Source organism: Lissotriton helveticus, chromosome 6, assembly GCF_964261635.1.
Source record: "Lissotriton helveticus chromosome 6, aLisHel1.1, whole genome shotgun sequence".
In the NCBI taxonomy this organism is placed as follows: Eukaryota; Metazoa; Chordata; class Amphibia; order Caudata; family Salamandridae; genus Lissotriton; species Lissotriton helveticus.
Window position 1 is genome coordinate 26,080,281 of NC_136067.1, and position 26,444 is coordinate 26,106,724.

Sequence of the window (26,444 nt, forward strand, 5' to 3'; positions counted from 1 at the left end):
CTGTATTTAGGAACCTCAAGGTAATTGAGAGAGGTAGAACGGAGAGCTCTGTGGGGGATGTATCGTGACAAGCAAGATAAGATGAAGGCCGGGGCTGAGTCGGTGAGGGCCTTGAAGACGGTGCATCCAAGTTTAAAAATGCAACGTTTAGAGACAGGGAGCCAGTGAAGATTGCGGAGAAGGGGAGTAACGTGCTGGTATTTGGGCTGACGAAAAATCAGGCGAGCGGCCTGATTCTGCACCAATTGTAACCGGTGGAGGTGGTAGGCCGGAATCCCCACATACAAGATGTTAGCATAGTCGAGTCTGGAGGTGATGAGAGCAATGATAACAAGGATCAGGGCCTCTCTGGAGAGAAACCTACTGATCTTGCGGATCCGCCTAAGGTGAAAAAAACAGGATGAGGTAACAGAGTTAATTTGTGGTCTCATTGACAGATCTTCAGAGATGATCACCCCCAGACTTCTCACTGTGCTCACAGGAGTGGGTGCTGTCCCTAGAGATGGAGGCCAATAGGAAGGATTCCACAGATTGGCGGAGCCACCCACCAGTACTAGCGCTGTTTTTGCAGGGTTCAATTTCAATTGACTATGGTACATCCATTCCGCAATGGCCAACATGGTAGACTGAAAATTAAGACAGGAGGAGGGAAGGGAGTCGATGGGGAAAATTAACTGAAGGTCATCTGCATAATTAAAAATAGTGACCGGGGTATTTCGAAGTGAGGCTAATAGGGGTTGCAGATATAAATTAAATAATAACGGTGACAGCGCAGAGCCCTGAGGGACCCCGCAGGTTAAAGATAGAAGAGGTGCACCAAAGGTGGATAAATGAACTGCCTGAGAGCGGTTGTCTAGGAAAGATCTGAGCCAATCGAGAGCTACCCCCTGGATGCCAGCGTTATTGACACGGTCGATCAGAATCGCATGATCGACCGTGTCAAAAGCATCCGACAGGTCCAACAGGACAAGGGCCTGAGAGATGTTTTTGTCGGCACCCTTCCTGAGGGAATCCATGTCGGCCACTATGACCGCCTCGGTGGAGTGGAGGGGTCTAAAACCCGCTTGTTGGGCATCCAGGAAGGAAGAGCTCTGTTCCATCAAAACCTATCGATGTAATGGTTAAGCCAGACAGGGTAGCCCTTGGAACCAATTGTTTAGATAGCAGTGCTACGAGTAGCTCCTGTATCAACCAGAAACTGACCAGTAGAACCCAAATCATGTGCTGTAACATAGGGACCCTTCTGATCTACTGGAACTTCAACTGATTCCTTACCACATCCTAGGCAATTCTATGCATAGATGCAGAATCTTTCAAATCAGATGACACATAATCAGACATTTGATATTGATTTTGTCTATCAAAAGTGTTAAACCCATCCTGTCCACGTGTAATGGCATCAAACCTAGCACAATCATCCGTGCTTCCTCTAGGCCCTGAATATCCTGAACGATTTCTCATTTGTCCCCATCCTCGTGGATACTGCTGAGCACGTATCGCTGGACAATCAGAAGCCCAATGTCTAACTTTCCTACAGTACGCATACTGGTCAACAGACAAATTCGAACGAGCATAAGAAGGAAAAGACGAACCAAAAGATCCACATCCACCTCTATCATTACCTCTAGAAGGCGGACCACAACCTGAGCCATCATAACCTTCGTTTTTAACTCCTTAGTCTTCTTATCCTCCTTACCCTTCACTTCTAATTCCTGCTGTTCATAATACTGAGCCATAGTCAAAAGAGAAACTGGAGAAGAGGTAGTCCATAAACTCTCACTGGCCTTTAGGCAACTAGCTATTCCTGGCAATAGGTTTGCGACATAGTTATCGACAAACAGATGCCTGCCTGTGTCATCTGTCATTGACTGGCCTCTAAAATCGTGGAATGCCTCCTCAAAGCGTGTAAAGAAGTCAGAAACTCATTCATCTGCTTTTTGCTTACAAGACGCTAATACAGTCCAATCTATCATTTTAAGGGGAATAATCGTCTTTAACTTAACTAATATGGCTGCGGGAAGATCTAAAATTAACTGACATGGTTTCTTTGCGGGTTCCCTTCCTACATCAAGTCTTATTAAATCTTTCCATAATGTCCCAAAAGTCACATGATCATCAACCCTACATACAGTTCTCTACATATCAGGGGGTAATATCAATCTGAAAACAGGTCTATATCAGGCAGAGTCATAGTACAAGAGCTAATGGCATCCTCAACTTCCTCATAAAACACTGCTGGATTTCTCCGCTGATCAGGTAATGCAGTTTTAAGAGCCATATCATCCGCTCTATTCCAAGGAGTGTAAACCCAATTATAAATAAAATAACCCTTTGCATCAGAGGAAGCCTTATCATCACTCGTACCCGCTCATTTAGAAGGAACATACAAAGGTGCGGCTTCCCGCATAGGTTTCGCATGAACCATCATAGTCTTATCTGTTCCGAAGATAGAAGCTTGTGCCACGCCGGTCTGAGGTGCTTGTGCAGCTGTGTCTGCTGCTTTTTTCTCCTTTCACAAACGGACTGTCTCAACACGTAATTTAACCGAACGCCTGATTGAGTCGCCACCCGAGAATAGACAAAAATACCATCAGGCATTTGCTTACAATCATTTTCTATATCAACAGGCTCCAAATCGTCAGAATGTTTCCTAAACCGTTCAACAACTTCCGCGGCAAACACCTCTGTAAAATATACTTGCTCCCTTTCCTCCCAATCCTTCATGTAATCTAAAAGTGCAGAAGCAGGACCAATATTATGTGCAGCTTTACAAGCAGCAGATCTAAGCTGGGACGAGCGCTCAGCGGTCAACATAGAACGAGTTTCTTGCGCTTTCACCTGCTCTGTAGAAGAGTCCTCATCCAAATCATGAGGAGCAGAAGGAAGAGTATACAGGGTGGAGAACGGTCTAACAAAAGAGAATCATCTTGTGGTTTATTAAGAATAGGATAAAGGGGTCGCCAAACAACGTATTGGCCAGTTACCTGTAAATAACGCTCCCTATCCTCTCTCTCCTTTAGTTCTTTAATTTCTTTATTTTTCATTTCTAATGCTTTTGCATGAACGTTCTTTTGCTGTTCTTTTTCAATCAAGGCTTGTTCACGCTTCATTCATTCACACACTTCTTTCTCCCACATTCATACACAGTCAAACATATTTTGCCTAGTCTTTCACTTAAACATACATTGTTCCCCATACTGAATCTTTCGTAAATCAAATGACCCATGCATAGGCCAACGCAACTCAGGATCCTTGCTAGTATATTTATTTCATAACGTGCTGTACATTATAGAAAGAATACCATATTTAATATACATATCCCTATTAGGAGTCCCCCGGGGGGGCGGGGCCAGTTCTGCTTCATCGAGTCTCAAATTGGTACCACTACAAAAGCAACACATCCTACAAAGTGTGCTAGAAACAGGCATGCCAAAAATAGTGCAGAATGTGCAGAATTATAACCAAAGTAGCACTAAAGGTACATTACATGCCTATGTAAATTGCAATTCATATATCAATCACATACAAATCCAAGTTGGCCAACACAATTCCAAAGCCACAGCAAGCGCCGCAAAAACAACCTTACCAATCCCAGGCATCAAACCAACAGCAAGTTTTGCATAACAACGCTTACCAATCACTTGGTTTCCAGATTCCAACTGCCAAGTTCTCAAATCGACCAAATGGTCATTGCACAGCGAATCAACAGAAGAGATCTCAGTCGAGGACCGGCACCACCTGGATGGTCAAATCAGAAAGAGAGGAGAAACCCCTTGATTTGCCAGGACGCGGGTCTCCTCGGGCAGCGATCGTCCAAAGCGAGATTCCAATCCTTCATTTCGACCACTGCTTCGGGCATCCGAGTCGCCGATGAGCCCCACTGGTTGGGTGTCAATTTGTGGGAGGTGCAAGGAACAAAAAACTGGAAAAAGGAGGAACAGATCTATACTTTTTTCTCAAAATAGGAGACAATCAATTCGCCTATTTCTATGACCTAAGTCCAATACTGAATTCATCAAACATTCTAGACACCATCACTCACACAAGGGGACATGTTTACACATTTTATTTTTTTGTAATAAAACCAAATTATTTTTATCTCATTTTCTTTTTTTCTTCAAACAAACAAAATGTTTTACAAGCACTTTATGCACCATATACAAATATATACACACCTATATATATGCACCTATATATACAATGTATACAAACAATCAACAACATAAACACTTTTACAAAAATAAAAAAAATGACAAAAAGCAGGAAACTTGTACTTTTTCACCCTAAAGAAATATTGCAGCAAAAGCTGAGTGCCCTCCTATTAACTCTAGGGGGTGCACTAGGAGGTAGTCGGACACCACTGGTTCAATGCACCAATTTACAGAACCTAAATCAAAAAGTGTGTCTCAAGGCATTAATTTCCAAGATCAATTCAAAAGAAGGACTCCTCCAAATGGAAAGCGTTGACACGGTCGCGTTTCGGCCTTCCGGTAAATCTGGCCTCTTCAGGACAGGGCGATAAAGAACCTACAGGGACATATAATACAATATGATAGTCTAGATTTAGAAATCCAGTGGTATACTCTGTGACCTCTTAAACCCCTCCACTCACGATCCATATCCAGCACCAACCGTGCAACAAAGGTAACATAGGTTCGTGATGTATCAGAAACACAACAGGGGGAAGGAAAGAAACGTGATACCAGATTTTTCCTAACCACACCCAAAGTGACCCACAAGACAAAATCAAAAAGTGACAAAATCACCAATTCTACATGCATATAGTGGAACACCAAAACCACGCACATGGTGAAAGAAAATCAAAACTAATTAACCTCACTGCCACAACCACTACGTGCAAGACACATGCACCAACATCATGAGGTGGAACTACATTCACACAACACCCTTCGGTAATGTATGAAGTAGCACACTGAGTGGAAGGAGCTTAGTCCTTTTATATCCATAAAGGGGCTCAAAAGATGGCAGTACAAGTACAAGAAGAAGATTTTAGGTACATAGAGGTCATACAGCAAATGCAGAGTCAACAAGTGGGAGGAGCTAACAGTTTCTAATTCTGGTGAATACATCCTGACAGTTACAGACTAACAGCAGCTGCATGGACAGCTGCAAGCTCAACTGAGCATGTGCAAAGTGGAAGAGGCTAAATATAGTTTGTTCCTAGGCAGAATACAAGAACAGACAGCAGTAAGGTAGGACAGAGCACATGGTGAGCACGTGGCAGTACATGGCAAACAAGATAGCTGCCAAAATACAAGATGGCTTCAGCTGATGGTACTCCAGCGTGGCTCCAGAAATCATTTGTAATCCATACTCACCATTTCCCAGAAACTTAAAAACACAGAAATCATGCATCAGTGGGGCCCATAACACTGCGCATTTACCCTGTTCACTTACACTTGGCTTCAAGGCTCTGGTGAATCTCACTGGAGAAACGCTGTTGCATTTGGTGGGGCATCTAAACCTATTTAACTATTTATTATTTACACCTGCAAAGTAAAACATTTTACCATGGTTTTATTCACACTTTAATTTATTCAGACACACCACCATAGTGGCAATAGATCTGCTAGAATGAAAATTAGGCGTAGGAAGAATTCAAAGACCAGCTCTGGCTTCTTCATTTATTTAAGTTTTATTCTGAGCAAACTTTATTATGTCTTACATTCTACACATTAGTAAATCTTTATTCAGTAAAACTTAAACTTTATTTCAAATGATCATTTTATTTAAAGCTCAAGGAAAAATCGCTTTATTTTAGAAGACAGTTAAAAGTTTAGCAAAGAACATATAGTTCCAAAAGTCATTCTCTCCTAACATCCCTAACTAATACCCTCATCATATCCTTCAATACTGCAAAGCAAACAAGTAAAGAACATAAGAAGTCTTACATCCAGGAATCGGTCAGCAATCGGGCAGCATCTCCGATGGAAATGGGAAAAGCGACCCGACTTCACAAAACCAGTGGTTTTTATACCTTAATTCCCTAACTTAATCTATCTAAAAAGTAACTAACATCTCTTATTCGATTTCTCATTGGACAATTTTGGGGTGGGTGAGCATCCTCTCACCATTACAGCATCGCTTTTGCAACGTGTCAGCGAATTTTGAAAAGGGCTTTGTTTAAGACAGTCTTTGGCCTAGGCATTTCTTTAAATTGTTACATCCATACATCTTCCCAGGCTCTGAACACGACATCATCCGCACCTGGCACCCATCCTAGGTTCCGGGCCGCATCAGCCTTGAACCTCCTTGAGCACAGGCAGTTCACTCTGACTTGCAGGTTTTGGCGCGCCTGCGCAGCTCAGCTCTTGCTCGCAGTTTACCCGAGCAGCCATCTTTCGTGTAGGCCTCAGAGGTCACTTTCGGAACTATCATAGAAACAAACACAGATTTATAATAAATTGCGAATTTAAACCTGTTCTGTTTACCTCCCACCTTACTATTGTTTCCCAATTAGTTGTTACCTAGCAGAAAAGCCATATAAATGCGTTTTATACTTACAATTCGACCTCTCCACCACATAAATGAATACAATAAGCACATTTAAATTGCGTTTGTTTACGAATAAGCTGCAAATTAGTTCACAATACAATAACAATTCAATTTATCTGTGTTTATTTAAGGCCATGCAAGCAGATTAGTTCTCCCTATGTATAAAATAAAAATGTGTGCACTTTACTCTACGGTTCATTAATTTCACAAAAACATGCAATTAATACAGATTATTGTTATGGGACATTAACTTTACGAGGGGTACACAAAATGTTGTGTTTGCCACCTAGCTCCATCAATTCCCTCATCTGGTGATTTTATCACCAAATAACCCTCAAAATTTTGGAAGACTTAATTGAACTTGTTTCAATTTATTCTTGTTAGTACCATCTATACTTTTGTCTCTTTTTCTCTTGAATCTTTGAAAACCTTTTTTTTAATTTCTTCCATTTCTATCTCATTCTTTACACTTATCCGTGCCAATCTTTCTTCATTTCTTTTCCGCATCAAGTTTATGAAATCTCTTCTACCTTTGTATATACAGCATAACCTTATAAAAAAGATCACTATCACTATGACTGTTATTGGGATTAGTATTTTACCTATGATTGAACTACCTATTTCTTGAAACCAATGTTTTATTGCTGAGAAACTTTTTCCCATCCTTTCAAGGACACCTTCAACCTCCAGTGGTTCAATTTCCTTTTGCAAATCTGTAATATTTATAATATACTTTTCAATATTCTGACTTTTATCTGGAATATAACTACAACAATGTTGCACTTTCAAAATTCCACAGACTCCTCCCTCTTTTGCTAAAATTATATCAAGGGCAAGTCGGTTTTGCATAACCATAGCTCTCATAGCAACCATTTCAGTGTCTACCATCAGGAATCCTCCTGCAGTAGCTGTTGACAATTTATCAACAAACGTGGACAATTTTCTGAGTCTATTTGCATTGATCGAAATTCCCACTGCTGGTGTCAGTGCTCCAAATACATCACCTATTATTTCTAAGACAGTCTCTCTTCTTTTTCTACTTAAAACTTTACCTATCTCATGCTTTCCATTAGTACCTCTATCTACATGGAAAATTTTAGGAAAGACCAAACCTACATAACATGTCCCATACCAGTGGTCAGGCAGCCTATAATAAGCTTTATTCCCACATATGAAATAAATTCCAGGGAAAACAGGATCCTTTCCACCTTTGAATCCCCAACCTCCTACAATTCTATAAGTGTCTTCACATTGACTTGCACCCACAAAATAATTGTTATACATTGAATTATCTCTCTTAATACATCATTTTCCCAACATTGGTGCATCTATATTTAATGTTCTTATCTTCAATATTTTCTTCATCAAATGTATAAGATTTTGATTTTGCATGCTTCATTTTCTCTTTTCTTTTATAAGCACTTCTCCTCTCCTCAACCATATTCAAAAACGTCTTCTCTTCAATTCTCATTTTACATGTCAAATTATTATTAAATGCATACTCATGTGTCAAGTCATCTACTTCAATTAAATATTCTCCCATTACTTCTGCATGTCTCCTTTTGTTTAACTTGGCATCAAATTTTAACTTTGCAAATATCTCATCAACATTAAAATATTGATACTCCAATTTACCAGTTTCATAGAACAAGCTCGAGATTACACTACAAGTAACTCCATAAGTAAGAAGAAGGTGGTGATAAGTCACCCCTTCTGACACTGATGCTGGCAACTTTACACAAACATAAAAGTCATCAACATTCATAGTTGTAATGTACTCAAGCAATAACTTTGAAAAAGTTTTCTTGGTGAAATCACTATTTGACTTATCTTGATGCACCTCAGGCTCATACACATGTGTTTCGTGTACATTTTCTTTCTCATTTGTCTTACTGATACTCACATTTGGTTTCAATTTTGTTAAATGAGTTTGAAAAGGAATCACAATAGCTAAAATCACCCATAATATAGTCAATAACCCCATGCATATTGAGCAACACCTACACCATTTTCTAAAAATAGAACATTTTGTTTTATGATTATTCATTGGCATTTTCTCTAACACTGTTTCTTTGGCCTTGTGTCACCTATCATTTCTTAACTCTCACAGCACTCTAACAAGTTTTCTTCGACTTTGTGTCAATTTCTACTCTAAATATTGCTATGATTAATCTTTTCTAACAAGTTTTCTTCGACCTTGTGTCAACTCCGACCTCTTCTATATTTACAAAACCGTCTCACAGGACTTCTGGACCTTTTACTTTAATACCATAGACTTTGAACACCTAACTTTTCATTTCTTAATTCACTTCTTTACTCACTTTTCCCAATTGGCTTTAGGTCGTACAGGTTTTCTTGACTACTATTTACCTCAACAATAGGTGGAAGAACAATGTAGGTTCACTCAGGTGACTTGTACCTTTGATTTGGACGTCTTACTCTTTTTGGCCTTTGAATTGTCTCTATTTTCTTCCCCCGTGTCTCCTTCTGACTGGTAATTTCGTGCACTTGCTCTTCTTGTTCTTTTGTTGTATTTACTATTTTGAATCTCAATCCTCCTGCTTCTTTAGGCCAGCTGTCTCCTTTGCAAACTTTCTTTGACTTTGGCTCTACAGTGTTATGCTCCACTCTCCAAGCTCTTTTTCTTGTGCTTTGTCTTAATGGAGTTTCATCTGCACTGTCATCTGTTTCACTTTCAGTGTCCTCTACTGTATCATTTATTATGATTTTCACAATGTCTTTGCTTCATCGGTCTTAGTTTTCTCTACTGTCACTCTGTCAGGAACTCTTTATAACTGGTACTTGGAATCTCATCCTTATCGTGAGTTACTTCCTCTTCCCTAGTTTCAGGATTTCCGTTCCTACTTCCAGAGTTTTCGGTTTGCGTTTCAGCTTTCTCCTTTTCTGCAGCTTTCTCTTCACCTTCTTAAGCGTCTTTACTGGTGCTTGCTTTTACCAATTCTCGATTTTCAGATTGATCTTCTGAATCTGGTATTTCAATAATCTCCCTTTCACCTTCACCTTCAGATGCAGAACTGGCTTCTGATACTTCCAGATGTCAACGTTCTTGTAGATCTTCAGTATCTGGATCCTTTTCTGGTTCACCTTCAGAATCAGAGTCAGTTGTACTTTCACCGTGGCATGGATCTTCAGGTTCAGGCACACGGATGGTGTGACTAGCATGAACCCACCTCTTCAATCCAGCACATTTAACTGCAGTATTGCTAATCAAAATCACCTGGCGTGGCTTTGCCACCTTGGTACCAAACAATTTCTCCTGCGATGAACTTTCACTCTTACCCAGTCCCCAGGGAGTAGATCATGAGCTGGAGTTTTCTCTTTGGAATTTGACTCAGTTCCCACCTGGTGGAGCACAGAAGTTACCACATCAGACAGATTTTTGCAGTAATTCAGTATGATGTCATCATCTATAGCTAGCAGTTTGTTAACTTGTACAAAAGCCTGCCTCATTACACTACCCATCAGAATTTCGTGAGGGCTTAATCCGGTTTTCCTGTCAGGTATGCTTCTCAGAGTCATTAAAACAAGTGGTAAGGCGTCAGGCCACTTCATTCCTGTTGCCAAACACATCTTTGCAATTCTAATTTTAATTGTTCCATTCACCTGTTCCACTACCCCTGAAGCCTCAGGTCTATAGGCACAATGTAGTCTCTGGCGAATGTCCAGAGCTTCACAAATCATCTGCAATAAATCATTTTGAAAATGCGAGCCTCTGTCAGATTCAATCGTGACTGGGAACCCGAAGCGTGGTATTATCTCACGCAACATCAGTTTAGCAACAGTTATTCCATCATTTCTTCTCATGCGGAAATCTTCTACCCATCAAGAGAACAAGCAGATTATTACAAGAACATATCTGAGTTGGTTACATGGTGTTAATACAATGAAATCCATCTGAACTCTGGTAAATGGGCCACCCTCCCGTCTTATGGTTCCCAAACTTACAACAGTTTTTCTGTTTGGATTACATTGTTGGCAAACTAAACATCTTTGACACAAACTCTCAGCAATCATCCTGAATTTTGGATTATACCAAGTCTGCCTAAAGAGACTGATCATAGCATCTCTGCCAATATGTGCTTGACCATGGTACATTCGGGCCATATCTGAAATCATGCTATCAAGCATTACTGGGCTTTCATCTTTGTAAACTCAAATTTCATCTTCTTTTCTTTGTCTGCAACCTGATTTTAGCCAAATATCTTTTTCCTCTGTTCCTGCCTCATCCTGCATCTGCTTCACTTCCTGCCAAGTTTCTACTACAGTGGTTAGCATTAAAGGACTTGGAATATGTTCTTCAGTTTTCTCCCGATTAATTGAAATTTGATTTTTGGCACAGTGTTTGGCAATTGCATCAGCATAACTGTTTCCTCTGGTGATATAGTCATCACCTTTCTTATGGGCTGCACATTTTACCACAGCTAATTTTTCAGGCAGCTGTATCACATCGATCAATGTTTTTATGAATTCAGCATTCCGAATGGGTGTTCCTGCAGAGGTCAAATAGCCTCTTTGGGACCAAAGTTATCCATAATCATGAACAACTCCGTAACCATATTGACTATTGGTCACTATGGTCACTTTTACCTCTTTTCCCAACTCACATGCTCGTATAAAAGCAATCAATTCCGCTATCTGAGCAGAATGAATTCCTTTCAGACAAGATGCTTCCAACACTTCTGCTACTGTACAAACAGCATATGCAGCACTTAGAACACCACTCTCTGTCCTCAAACATGATCCATCTACGAACATGACAAAATCTGATTCAATCAAAGGTTCATCCTTCATGTCTAGATGAGGCTTTGTGCAGTATTCCAGAACATCTAAACATTTGTGGTCAAGCTCACCTTTCACTTCTGCCTCAACTGTATCTGGTAACAGTGTCGATGGGTTAACATTCACACATCTTGCAATTGTCACATTCTCAGCTCCCAAAATTATTTTCTCATAACGTGTCATCCTGCTGTTAGTCATGTATTGGGTCTTTGCTCTTGTGAGGAGAATCTCCATTGAATGAGGTACATACACTCTCACAGGAAATCCCATCACAATTCCTTCACTTTGCTCCAGACTTACACTGGTTGCTGCTACTGCTTTTAGACAACCTGGCAATGCTTTTGCATCAGGGTCCAAAACAGCTGAGAAATACGCAATTGGCTTTCTCATTCTCTCATGCCTCTGAATTAATACTGACAGTGCACATCCTTCTCGCTCACTGCAGTACAGTTCAAATTCTTTTTCATAATCAGGCATTCCCAAAGCTGGTGCTTCACACAGTTTAGTTTTAAGCTGTTTGAATGCTTCCATCTCTGTTTTGGTCAAGACAATTGGGTCTCTGATATCTGGCTTTGTCAGTCTCTGCAATGGTTTTGCAATCAATGAAAATCCACTTATCAACTGTCTACAGTAACCTACCATTCCCAGGAACATTCTGACCTGTCTTTGCGTTTTAGGTGGCTGCATTCCCTGTATCATTTTAATTCTCTCAATTGTAACTTGACTGATTCCTTTAGCAATCTTGTGCCACTTGCTGTTCAGCTACTTTCACTTGTGCCCACATGACTTTCTCTTTCAGCTTCTTCTGTTTTGCATCAATCTCCTCCCTACAATATTTCGCTTGTCTTAGAACCTTATGTACTGAATTCGACTGCCAATCCATCATGTTGTGTCTAATCATGTCTGAGATTTCTGGTCTCAATCCATATACAAATCTGTAAACAAAATGACTCATATCCTTCTCATTTAACTCCTCATAACCACTGTACTGTTTGAAAACCAACAACAACCTTTCATAAAATGAATGCACAGTTTCTTTTGGCTCTTGTGTTGTCCTGTCTATCTTTACCCAATCAGTTTCTTTTGGAGGTATTATATTTTTTAACCATACTATCACTTGCTCATATTTCCTCATTACCTCTGGTGAGGGAGCTCCCGTTTTCTCATCCCTTTGATACTCCTCCCTTGGCCAATCCACAGATATCTTACATTCTGTCCATAAATCTGCTGGCACTACTATGTCCAACAATCCATCCAAATCAGTCCACAGTACCTTCGACACCTTTACAAATCTGTCAACCTGCCGGTACCACTCTACTGGCTTCTCTCTTAATCTGGGGAATTCATTCGTAAATGAAAATATGTCCTGTCTGCTCCAGGGCACATGTACATATCCTCCTCCAGGAATTTCTCTCATAGGGAATTCAGTTCCACTTTTCATTTCTCTCTAACGGAGAAAGCTAAAGTAGACTTATCACTATTTTCCTCTTTCTTCTTTGCCCACTTGACTCTCCATTTGCTTAAATCCCCCCATTTGCGTAACAACACAATCAACTCTTTTATCTGAAGCTGTCTTCCTGCAGTATTCATGTTCTCAATGTCTCTCTCTGCAAAATCCACTCAATAGGATTTCTGCAATGACTTGATTTTGGAAAAATCTATCCCATTCTCACTTGCCACTTCTTCCAATTGATCATACCTTGTCTTTGCTCACCATGTTATACTTTTACATAAAAACATGAGCTCATCATCTTGGTAAGTTTTTAATCTGTCTGTCCCAATTGTTCCAATTATTAATTCCTCCATGTCTATTTTCAATGTTGCCACATCCAGTACTTTTGTTTCCTTCTCTTTTAATTTTAATGTTTTTATCCATTCACTTAATTCTTTATCTGATGGACCCATGGGCGTTTGGGTCAAATCTATTTTGTCTGCACTCCTCTCTGGAGTTGCAGAACCAGATTCTGCTCCTGTCGGGAATCCGCATGTCAAATTTTTGTTAAAAGTTAACTCTGGTGGATTTACACTCATATTCTGCCTTATTTCTGATAAATCGGGACAAGTATTTTCTCTTGCTCTCTGTAGGCTCTGTTGTAACGGAATAGTTAATTTTGGTTCTTTTATTTTCTGATCATCAAATACTGGTATTACAGGTCCCTTCGTCACTGGTACATTTACAGCTTCCATATTTCTAGTAAGGTTTTGAATCAATTCATGTGCAGAACGCTCATAATCAGACATATTTGGCTGTTCATTAGTTTGTCTTTCCGAACTTAACACAATCCTGTGTGAATCATTACTTTGTACAGGAGTACCAGTAATTCTAGCTTCTCCGATCGTTGTACTTGGGACATATCTTGTTTCTACTCTTTTGGGAAAATTCTAAAATTTGATGGTTGTCTTGGCGATTCATTTACTCTTTCTTCTACCATCGGGGCATTTGGGGTAGTCCATAAAGAACTCGGTTGATATGGGGGCGGTCTCCTATTTAATATTTCTTCTAAGACAGCATCCTCTGATTCACTTTCACCATAGCTTTGATATGCCACTTCAATATTCTTTTTCTTTTCTGTACTCTTTCGTCCCTCATATTCGTCTGCCAATCTGACTAGGTACATGCCATCGTACATACTTGCATCTCTCCATCTTCGCATTCTAGAATCATGTGTCTGTCCCCACATATCTCTGCCTTTACCTTTCGGCTTAAGATGCTTGCTCAACCTCTCACATTCCATTTGATGCATCTCATCTTCCCATTCTACAAGCGCTTCAAATTGAGTTGGCCTGGGTCTCGGCTCAAGTTTTAACATTTTGTCTCTCAAATTTCTTAGAATTGCTACATCAAATGACCCTCCTTCTGAAAATGCTAACACACCTTCATCTTTTGTATAGTGTACCCAATTTTCCAACCAGACACACGTATGGTAACCATATTTCGTCAACTTATAGGAAGCGGGCGTTTTTGGTGAAGGAAGAACTTTTCCCTCTCTCGTAACTACCTCCTTGTCTTTTACAAACACGTTTTTCAGCTTTTTGAACCATGAAGATTTCTTTATGTCATCGTCATAATAGTAGTATGACATTTTCGGTAAACTTCTCCTGCTTTCCAAAGATCGAGTACTATTCTTTTGTTGATTCTGTAACACCAACCTATCACAGTGCGGTTCGCACTAATGCACCAGTTAGAACACGATACGTCACTATAGTGCTTAACCAATAGCTTTTGCTGCTTTCTGTGGTGAACCAATCAACTCCTACTCTGTCTTGGTCACGCGGACCAATGCCAGCGCGACACTTTCGACGTCACAGCACTCCGGCTTCTGCAGCGCCGATTAACCCCTCACATACAACGATTTTTCAAGAAGCCGTATTTACAAGATATTTTACAAAATCAGTTAGTAACTTACACAAAAAAATCCACTAATCTCTTTTGCTAATAAAGTGATAGAATTTGCAATCGCACCAGTATTCTGTAACCGGAGTAGAGGACGCATATCTAATTTTTAGACTCGACGATAAAGCAACCCTACTGGCTTTACCCTTCTATCATGCAATAACGATCTCGCTTCTCTAAGAAAGCCCATACAGAGATTTTTTCAGCCCCTCAGAGAAAGTTCCAGAGTTTCGTTTCAACGTGTATTGCAATATCATTTACACACGTTCATACGGAAAACCCTATTCACATATGCATAAACTCTGTGTTACCAGTAGGCAGCGCGTCCACTAACCCACCACAGAATTCCTCTATTGTTAGCACAAGAGAGATGCCACTCCCTTTACCCTTCAATCAAGCTCGGGTTAAGACCTATTACTCTCCCAACAGTAATTTTTAGTCGGGAAGCACGGAATGATCCCTATACTTGAAGGCTGAAATTTCATAGACTGTCCTCACTATACATTTATCCTTTCATACCTGAGGTCCCTAAACAGTGACATACGCCGATACCCCCGCGGTATTTGACAATACCCCTTTTTTGAAACAGACTAATTCACTGTGCGACTACCTTGCCACACCTCCTCCACCTGCAGACGGAGGCACTGGCTTCACCCTACTCTATGAAGCCTTTCCAGGACTACATATAACATAGTACAAACTCAACAGATGTTAGTGATAATTCTGTACATCAAAACTCTATATAGTACTTTACCATAACCCTAGCTAATTTCCTTAGCAACCACTACTCTGCTACCAAGTAATATACTGCTCCAGCGTGGCTCCAGAAATAATTTCTAATCCATACTCACCATTTCCCTGAAACCTAAAAACACACAAATCATGCATCAGTGGGGCCCATAACACTGCGCATTTACCTTGTTCACTTACACTTGGCTTCAAGGCTCTGGTGAATCTCACTGGAGAAACGTTGCATTTGGTGGGGTGTCTAAACCTATTTAACTATTTATTATTTACACCTGCAAAGTAAAACATTTTACCATGGTTTTATTCAAACTTTAATTTATTCAGACACACCACCATAGTGGCAATGGATCTGCTAGAATGAAAATTAGCGTAGGAAGAATTCAAAGACCAGCTGTTGCTTCTTCATTTATTTAATTTTTATTCTGAGCAAACTTTATTATGTCTGATATTCTACACATTAGTAAATCTTTATTCAGTAAAACTTAATTTTTTTTTCAAATGATCATTTTATTTAGAGCTCAAGGAAAAATCGCTTTATTTTAGAAAACAGTTAAAAGTTTAGCAAAGAACATATAGTTCCAAAAGTCATTCTCTCCTAACATACCTAACTAATACCCTCATCTTATCCTTCAATACTGCAAAGCAAACAAGTAAAGAACATAAGAAGTCTTACATCCAGGAATTGGTCAGCAATCGGGCAGCATCTCCGATGGAAATGGGAAAAGCGACCCGACTTCACAAAACCAGGGTTTTTTATACCTTAATTCCCTAACGTAATCTATCTAAAAAGTAACTAACATCTCTTATTCGATTTCTCATTGGACAATTTTGGGGTGGATGAGCATCCTCTCACCATTACAGCATCGTTTTTGCAACGTGTCAGCGAATTTTGGAAAGGGCTTTGTTTAAGACAGTCTTTGGCCTAGGCATTTCTTTAAATGGTTACATCCATACATCTTCCCAGGCTCTGAACACGACATCATCCGCACTTGGCACCCATCCTAGGTTCCGGGCCGCATCAGCCTTGAACCTCCTTGAGCACAGGCAGTTCACTCTGACTTGCAGGTTTTGGCGCGCCTGCGCAGCTCAGCTCTTGCTCGCAGTTTACCCGAGCAGCCATCTTTCGTGTAGGCCTCAGAGGTCACTTTCGGAACTATCATAGAAACAAACACAGATTTATGTTAAATTGCGAATTTAAACCCGTTCTGTTTACCTCCCACCTTACTAATGTTTCCCAATTAGTTGTTACCTAGCAGAAAAGCCATGTAAACGCGTTTTATACTTACAATTCGACCTCTCCACCACATAAATGAATACAATAAGCTCAATTAAATTGCGTTTGTTTACGAATAAGCTGTACATTAGTTCACAATACAATAACAATACAATGTATCTGTGTTTATTTCAGTCCATGCAAGCAGATTAGTTCTCCCCGTGAATAAAATAAAAATAATGTGTGCACTTTACTCCATGGTTGATTAATTTCACAAAAACATACAGATTATTGTTATGGGACATTAACTTTACGAGGGGTACACAAAATGTTGTGTTTGCCACCTCGCTCCATCAATGGTAACCCTTGATCGCTGCCAAATTACAACAAGCCAGTATCAATCCAGGTTCTTCTCCATAGAGCAAGCATACAGGGTCTCTAGAAAATCACCACTACCTGGGGCAACCTAGGGCCACTCCCAGACCAGCGGTTGGGCGGCTTTTTAAGTATTGGGATAAAAACTGAATCCTCCACTTCTCTCACAGCAAGGGCTCCCGGACTGTTCAGAAGTACAAAGTACACATACCTTGCGATTTAATGACTGAGGCAGTCGCAGCCTGTGCAGGTCAGAGTGGTGGGGCGGTGGGGCCAGAGGGGGATTTCAATGGACGATGACGAGGTAAAATTAATTATTTATTTAATTTTCCCTGGTCGTCGCCCATTGTAAATACCCCTACAGGGCCCCACCTGCCCACCGCTCGTACCTGAAAGGGCCTTTTGGACTGAGGTCCAGAAGGAGACACAAATTGTTCCTGGAGGTCAAGAAATGACAACAACATCTGAACTTATGCTATTCAGTGACACTCTTGGCCAAGCTCCGAATAAGGGATGGCAGTATCACTAGATACTTCACCACAACAAGTGAGGTTTGGACCTGGCTTGAGACCAAAGGGGAGCATTGGCCAAATGGCCATCTGGACTCCGATGCTGGATGAGATACCCAGAAGGGCAGTCATACAGCATTTAAGAGAATGTGCAATAAATCCAGCTCAGAGCAAACCACCATGAAACAGCAAAAGAAGTAAAGGAAGAAGAATCACAGTATATCCCTGAAGTGAGGCCACCAAGTGACAAAGAGGCTTCCCCTCAGGAGAGGATGTAACAGAAGCCAAGGATTCCATGGCAGCCTTAAGAGGTGGCCCAATCTTACTTTTATGGCAGCTGACAGATCATGCGACTTCAGGATACTGTTTGTTTTTGCTTACTGTTCCCATTTTCTTTCTTTACCATAGAGTTGTGCTTTGTTAAATCTGCTGAGTTCTGTACTATTGCTGATAAGAAGCTGCTCTGAATTTCATAATACTCTGTTTCATTTTGGAGGGGGACATTGCATTGATATTGAAGTGGGTGAAGACACAGGGATGCCGAAACAGGAAATCACAAAGTTTTTCCGATGCTTACTACATTGAAAGGCAAGTTCTGTGGCCCCCCTCAGGGATTGGGAGTTGGGGTGTCTTTGTTTTCTTGTCAGGGTTGACCACTATGTCACCTTTCATGATCCGATAGAAACGTGGGGGGAGGGGAGCAGGGAAATTACTAATTGTCCCTCCTAAGAGTTCATGGTAGAAATTAATAGATCTATTAATCCCTGTTACAAGCAGGGGTGTGCACAAGTGCCGTAATTCTCTCTATCTTAATCTAGCATTTAGAGCTATTTTCTTAGTGTAAAATGGATCCTTGCCTTAAAAATGGGCCAGTGAATGAATTTTGTGCTAATACGCTACAGGGCAGGTAGAGCTGTAGCCAGCAACTACTCGCTCTTTCTTAGTTTGTTGTTCCTGTGCTCCTGCAGCAGAAATTGAAATGAAATGAAATGAAATGAAATTTGATTTGTAAAGCGCATGGCTGCCCGGAAGCGTCCCAGCGCTTGCTTAGGGAACCCGGCCTGGTATTCCCCTGAGAGATAACCCCGCAGGGTATCCACAAGGTGAAAGCCAGGCATCCCGCCGCGAGGGGCCGTAGTGGAGATTAAGCAAGCTATTGCCCAGAGTCGCAGAGTGTGAACCCGTGAGTCGAGTAGGCACCGGGGCGAGAATTATCGAGTCCATGGAATTTTTGAGCCCATGACCCGCCGAGGCAGGGAATTGAACCCTGGTCCAGGACCGATCTCACCTTCCGGGTCTGCCGCCTCTAACCCCTGAGCCACACTTCTAATTCTTTCCAAAATCACTCTTTATTACTCAAGCCAAAGTAATAGCATAATTTGGGTAATTTTGCATTACAAGGTAATGCGTTATTACTGAAATTACTCTGGTGTAATTAAAATGTATGTCCCCAGAAGTGGGTATTGATTAACACAGGATATTATAGCACCTTCAGTGTGTCGTTATTCGGCAATTAGTACGGAAGTGAAATGGTGCAACAGGTGAGGGAGAAACCCCTAAAACCCTCCAATGGGGACCACAAGGTCCTAAATGCAAAGCAGTCAAATCCTGTGCACACACATTCCTGTGGTTTGGAAACCTGATTCAAAGTAGATAGCCAAACAAGTCTGGTCTCTCTGCAAATGTTCTTTTGTTCCGTTTCGATTCCGGAAACATCACAAAGTCCAGTGATTCATCTTTGGTTGGAAACCCTAGACTTCTTCAGGGCTGGAAATGACAGAAATAGGACTCATAACATATGAGTGTATTTCATCAAGCATATCACAATTGGTGAACACTGTGAAACCGTGTGACCCAGAGGTGTCGCAGCACAGCTTCAGGGTGGTAAGTGATAGATCTCCCACCAGGGTGGGAGATCTCATCCGGAAGAAAGTAGGAACTATACATGAAGTGACTCCAGGGGTGTGGGGAAAGTGATTGGTGAAACGATGGCAAGGCCAAGTTAAAAAACAGGAAGTGGTATCACATACAGAGTGTTGAAGATGTAAGTCAAAACAGAGGATATGGTGGCCTGGCGCAGGTTTAATGTGGCGCAAGCTTTTACAACATGATGCTTCTCCCTAGATGCGTCATGTTGTAAATAAGTCGCAATTGGGTCGTAAATGTGTTGCAAGGTGCTTGTAAATCTGCCCCTTCGTGTACTTATGGCAGACTCACACAAAAGCAAAATATGTCACTTAATTAATATTAACCAAAATGGGGACCATGTTTAAGAGCCTGCCCATGCAGTAAGGTGCTAATAAACAGCTGGTTCCTGCCACAAGTTCCATAAAAAGTAAAACATTTCAGGGAAATCCAGTCCCATCTAAGGTGGGGAAACTTTGACTGAATTTGGCATTCCCAGGGATAGAGTTAGAGTTGTGCTCCTGAGGCGGAAGCCAGGAGCGAGGCATTTCTTTTAAAATGTGATTGTCACAGATTTACTTGTGTTATTTTAAAATTTCAAACTGTCACAGATTACTTGTGTACTTTTTAATCACTCAGCTGGAACCAGCAGTTAATCACAGCAGAGCCAGCGCTGACGCTGTACGGTAAACTCCATTACTCCTTCGCGCCCTCGCCACGAGCAGAGGCCACGCCCCCTTTAGGCCACGCCCCCTTTAGGCCACGCTCCCAAGCCGACTCCTACAAAAGACGTCGATTATGGGCGCCAGGCAAAACTTAAAGTTGTGCTCCTGAGGCGGAAGCCGGGAGCGAGGCATTTCTTTTAAAATTTGATTGTCACAGATTTACTTGTGTTATTTTAAAATTTCAAACTGTCACAGATTACTTGTGTATTTTTTAATCACTCACCTGGAACCAGCAGTTAGTCACAGCAGAGCCAGCGCTGACGCTGCACAGTAAACTCCATTACTCCTTCGAGCCCTCGCCACGAGCAGAGGCCATGCCCCCTTTTAGACCACGCTCCCAAGTCGATCCACCCCCCCGCAGTGGTATAAACCATGTGCATATTCCGGTCGCGCAGCGGGCGAGCGCAGCGGGTGCGACGTTTGCGCGCCGAAGGCGCGCCTAAGGCAAGCCCGTCTGCGCCCGTCCGCGACCGACCGGGACTAGGGGCTACACCCCCTATCGGTTCTACCTCAACTCTGCCCTTACCTATCCGTTACTCGCGCAGTGAGCTGCTAGCCATTAACAAAGTTAATACGAATACAAAAACTCATCTGTGCTCCCAGACCGGACCTGGCTCATCCTATGGACCCATTTCCTGCCTCGCCTGCAGTTGGTCTAGCGTGGGTCAAACCCCAACTGACCATCTCACAATCATCGGGAAAAACCAAAACCATCTGGCACTGAAATGTCTATATTTTAATGCCAGATCCCTACCTAGACACGCCCTGGACATCTGGGATCTACTGACATCAAAGGCCCCAGACCTGGTTTTTATTACCGAAACCTGGCTATCTGAAACCAGTGCTCCAGACCTAGCAAATGCCCTCCCTTCTAATTACAAAATTATTACACAAGACAGACCGGGCAAAAAAAATGGTGGCCGAGTCGCTGTGATCTTTAGGGATCACCTAACGTGCCTCGCCGAACATACAACTGTTTATACCGAACATCAGACCCTACCTTTCAAAGTACTTTTTGAAAGTCTTACCATTATAGCCGGAGCGGTCATATATAACCCCCCAGGGCAACAAGCTAGCGTAAGCGCCAAACTACTGAACCAACTGCTACCACTTTGTCTGAAAAACAAAAACTATATGGTAGTCGGCGATTTCAACATCCAATATGGAAAAGCGGATGCCCCTGGATCCTCCCAATTGGAATACGACATGGGAATTTTACAACTGAAGCAGTGGATAGTGGGCCCTACACATTCAGCTGGCCATACCTTAGACCTACTATTCACCAACATTGAGTCGACCAATATTAAAGAAATCCTACCCCTATCCTGGTCCGACCACTCCATGGTATCCTTCTCATTTAAACTCCCCGGGAAACATCCGAAGCCCAGAACTACCCCGCACATGTCCAGCAGAGCCTGGAGGCTAATTAATGAATCAAACTTTCAAAACTATTTTCTTGAGACAGCCACCACACCGGCGGATGATTTTCCCGTCTGTAAAGACGTCACTCTATTAGATGCCGGAATCCGGCAAACGCTAGACAAACTAGCCCCCATGCGGGAATCGGGGAACAAAACCACAAACGAGAAATGGTACACCCCTCACCTCAAGAAACTCAAAAAGGAATGCCAAAAAAATGAACATCTATGGAGACAGATGAAAGATAGTGAAGCGAGAGCAAACTATATTACCAAACGGAAACAATACATCTCGGCCATTAAAGATGCAAAAAAGGCGTATTTCACTCAACGTATTCATGAGAACAGCAACTCAGCAAAAGAACTGTTCAGAATAGTGAAGGAGCTTAGCAAACCATCCAGCACCTCACAAACCCTCACCCCCTCAACCGAGGCTTGTGAGCGCATCAGCACTTTCTTTTCCGATAAAATCAATAGAATATACTCCACCTTCACTCCCCTAAATACCCCTAGCAAGCCGGATAACCCTGGCGAGCACATAATGACATCAGAGAGACGCAACAACCAATTAGACTTAGGCAATACACCTCGTCTAACTGGTTTTCAACTACTCTCTGAAGAGGAGGTATTAGCGTTACTGAGCACAGTCAAATCCGGATCCCCCTCGGACCCCTGCCCCCACTTCGTGTTTTCCAAAATCGCACCCACGCTCTGCCCCCTTGTCACCCAACTCTTCAACAAGTCGCTAACCACCGCTACCTTCCCGGAGGCCTGGAAACACGCCTCCGTGACCCCCCTCTTGAAGAAAGCAGGATCCGACACTTCTAATCCAGAGAACTACAGACCTATCTCCCAGCTTCCCTATCTCTCCAAAGCCTTGGAGAAGTCGGTCAATATACAACTGACCCGGTATCTGGAAGATAACTCTCTCCTGGATCCATCTCAAACCGGATTTAGAGCTAACAATAGCACCGAGGCAACGTTGCTGGCAGTGTCGGACAGTATCAGATGTTCCACTGATCAAGGGGGATCGGTGGCACTGATACTGCTTGACCTGTCAGCGGCGTTTGATACGGTTTCCCATGACTGTCTGCTAAACACACTCCTGAGTAAAGGAGTGCAATCAACAGCACTGAACTGGATTCGATCCTTCCTGAGCAATCGTATCCAGGCAGTGCATATGGGTCAGTTCCACTCAAAACCCAACACCATCGGCTGTGGGGTCCCCCAGGGGGCCTCATTGAGCCCCACTCTTTTCAATGTCTATATCTCATCACGGGCAGACATTGGAAGGAAGTGGGGCATTGGCATATGCTCTTATGCTGATGATACACAGCTGATGGTGGCAATGGATGAAGGGCCTGAGACAACAAAGAAAAAGCTTCACGACTGTCTCTCCGAGATGGCCCAATGGATGCACAACCACTGCCTAAAATTAAATGCCGGCAAATCGTAGATTCTCTTGTTCGTGGGAGCCAAACTTATATGGGACGCCACATGGTGGCCACCCACACTAGGACTGGCCCCCGCTCCAAAACAACACGCTAGAAAGTTGGGGATCATCATGGACGATGCCCTGTCCATGAAGGACCACGTCCGATCACTCTAGGGCAAGGGTTTTGCCATACTCAAACTTCTCTCAAAGATATTACCCTGGATACCCCTGGATTGCAGACGCTCAGTCACCCAAGCCCTACCGGTTAGCCGCCTGGACTATGGCAACGCATTATTTGAAGGGATGAACGAACAACTCTTCTCCCGCCTTCAGGTCTTGCAAAACCAGGCGGCCAAACTGGTCTGTAATAAAGGCAAGCGAGACTCGGCATCGGAATGCCTAAAGAAACTTCATTGGCTACCGATGCGCCAGAGAGCTGCCTTTAAACTACTAAGCCACACGCACAGAGCTCTTCACAAAACTGGCCCCACAATTCTCCAAGGGAGGATCAACTTCTACGTTCCCAACAGAAATCTACGTTCAAGTCAATCAGCTCTGGCCAAATCTAAGCATATTTACAAAGTCAGAACAGGTGGCCGCGCCTTTTCCTACCTGGCAGCCAGAAGATGGAATGACCTACCTTCCGACCTTAGACACACCACAAACTATCTTCAGTTTCGACAAAAACTGAAAACCCACCTATTCCCTAAAACTTAACCCTTCCCTAAAACACAACCCCCCAGCAATGCCTCAGTAGTCTCTCTTGGTTCATAGCGCCGTGATATCCCTTGGGATGAGTGTCGCGCTTTATAAATACCGAAAATAATAAGAGTACAAAGAAGGCCCCATATGAACTCTGTGTTGGGACTGTAGATGTGAGCACTGAATACATGCTGAGAGGGTGAAAGGAAGCACTGTGGCCATGTCAGCTTTGGGGGCATCCCCTGCTCTGGTGGAGCCGCTGGCTTCCGGGTACTCCCTGCCAGGCAGATTCCAGATAAAGTGGGTGGTTCACCTCTTGTGATGGCAGAGGGGGGTCTCCATCAACTCAGCAGGGCGCTTATTCCCCATTGCACGAACATCACTCAACCCATCCTCTGACCCCCCATAAATCTGTCATTTCTGAGTTTCTTTGAGGCCACCAGATACACTCAATTTCACATTCTGAGCTGGATTTTAATTATTCACCTAGAACTACTGGCAGGTCTGACGAGGGAGAGAGGGAGGTGCTTTTCTTAAAGATGTTTGTAGGGAGGTGATCAATCTGGGGGTTCAGCAAGAAGAGCTCCCCCAAAAGGACACACATATTTTGTGCTTTCTAGTATTGGTCAGTCAACTGAGTCATCATCATAATCTATCCCAAATGTTAATATACTCATCCTGAAGTCAGCTGGGTAGCCTGAAAGAGTTCAGAGTTGATTAAGAGCACTAGATTTTGAGTGTGGTCTGGTAGCACACATGCCACAGTAGTCACAAATAACAATGGGGGCACATGGATATTCAAAAGATTTGACGACAATTGTTCTCACACATTTGATTGCTTTGCAATCAATCTACCCTGTTCTTTCTGGTCCTTTGCTCACAGGGGGAGCTGATACTGTCCGGTTGGTGAATTCTGGTGACGCCTGCAGCGGGAGGGTGGAGATCAAACACGAGAATCGCTGGGGGACGGTCTGTGATAGCGACTGGGATGTGAAGGATGCTGAGGTGGTCTGTAGACAACTCAACTGTGGATCAGCATCCAGAGCAGAAACAAGAAATGACATATTTCGACATGGCGTCTTCCCCGTGTGGATGAGTGATGTCAAGTGCACAGGAGCAGAAAAGTCTCTCTTTGATTGTCCACGCGCTCCCTGGGGATTCAACAGCTGCACGTGGAAGAGCGATGGTGGTGTGCAGTGCAGAGGTAAGAGAAGCCAACAGCAATCCTTCAACGCCATCAAAAAGACAAAAACTAATTTAAAAAAGTAGAGTTGGATTAATCAAACAATGCATAATAACAACACATTACTATAGAAAATCATAAGAAAAATTGATGAAACCATAAAATATTCATCTTACTTGATACAGAAAAGTAATTTGGCAAACTGAATAGGATTTATTAGGAGCTGGAGATTATAGCGATGTCCTTCAGAGATTGAAAAGCCTTTAAAGGCAACGAAAGCAAAAGGAGAACTAGTGCAACAAACCTATATGTACATAACTTACATCTAGTACCAAACCCTATCACTTCTGGAGACGTGTGGCTCAATGGTTTGAGGCGGCACACACGGAGGCTGAGGTCGGCCCGGGACCAGGGTTCAATTCCCCACGCGGCGCGGGCCTGATACATCTCGCCTCTGTGCCACTCTAACCATGGGTTCCTACGCTGCAACTCTGGGCAATAGCTTGCTTAATCTCCACTCTGGCCCCACCACCGCCGGGGATGCCTGGCTTCACCTTGGGGATGCCCAGTAAAGGGACCATCTCACAGGGAAAGCCAGGACGGGTTCCCCAGTGGTACAGCACTGGGACGCTCCAGGGTAACTACGCGCTCTATAAATCCAACATTCATTCATTCATTCATTCTGTCATTTCAGTATGTGCAGGTTATAAGGTAAAGACGTGTCCATCTCAAGGCACAACCATGAGTTGGAACAAATTAGTTTTCTTCTTTTCAATCTTAAGACTGTTTTTTTATTCTATATTGAAAAGCAACAGCAGGCGCTAGGCATGTTTTTGATACGATAACTCAATCAATGTCATGAGAAAGGATGTATAAAGATGATGCTGAAGACATCATTGAAGAAAGAAGCGTGAATTCACAGTAAGTAACCAATACATGTGTTATTTCAACCATACTCTGTGTCAAGGAGGCATTCCATGGGCATCGCAGTGGTTTTTCCCACGCAGCACCCCTAGATTTTTACTTAATGATGTAGACCCCGGGCAGCGTCAAAACTTTTAACCTCCCAAGAGCAGGTATAATGAAGAAAAATATTTTTTGCATTCTGCAGCACATATCAAAAGATGAAAGCACCTCTCAAAATTGTTTTTGTGCAGGGAGGTGCTAAGAGACATATTCCTCTTTCATGATGTCCTGCATTCTGCAACACACATAAAAAGAGGGGGAGCACCCACGTAATGCCCAAAGAATGCCAACTGAGGGCTGAGTAATACAATGCAGCGATTTTTGCTGTTTCACTACTTGTGATTTTTGAAGCCTCTCAGAGCCAAAAAAATTGTCTTTGCATTGATTTGAAAAAACTGACTTAGAGGTTTGCGTCACACATATGCAAACACAAGGAGATGATGGACAAAGTGCTGAAACTTTTCAAACACTCACACTCAGTCAACAGATCTGGTTTTAATCCATCACCGTTCTTTAGCCCACTCCGCCACCCCAGTTCAGACATGGCCATATGCAA

General features: G+C 42.5%; 1 protein-coding gene across 1 annotated transcript in view; it reads left to right on the plus strand.

The window, feature by feature from the left end:
• LOC144762174 (soluble scavenger receptor cysteine-rich domain-containing protein SSC5D-like) overlaps positions 1 to 25,008 on the plus strand; it is a 208,369-nt gene extending 183,361 nt beyond the window's left edge. The window contains exon 3 of the mRNA XM_078647332.1: positions 24,623 to 25,008. Within this exon, the coding sequence (XP_078503458.1) occupies positions 24,623 to 25,008 (386 nt within the window). The remainder of the gene's footprint in view (positions 1 to 24,622) is intronic.
• The last annotated feature ends 1,436 nt before the right edge of the window (positions 25,009 to 26,444 follow it).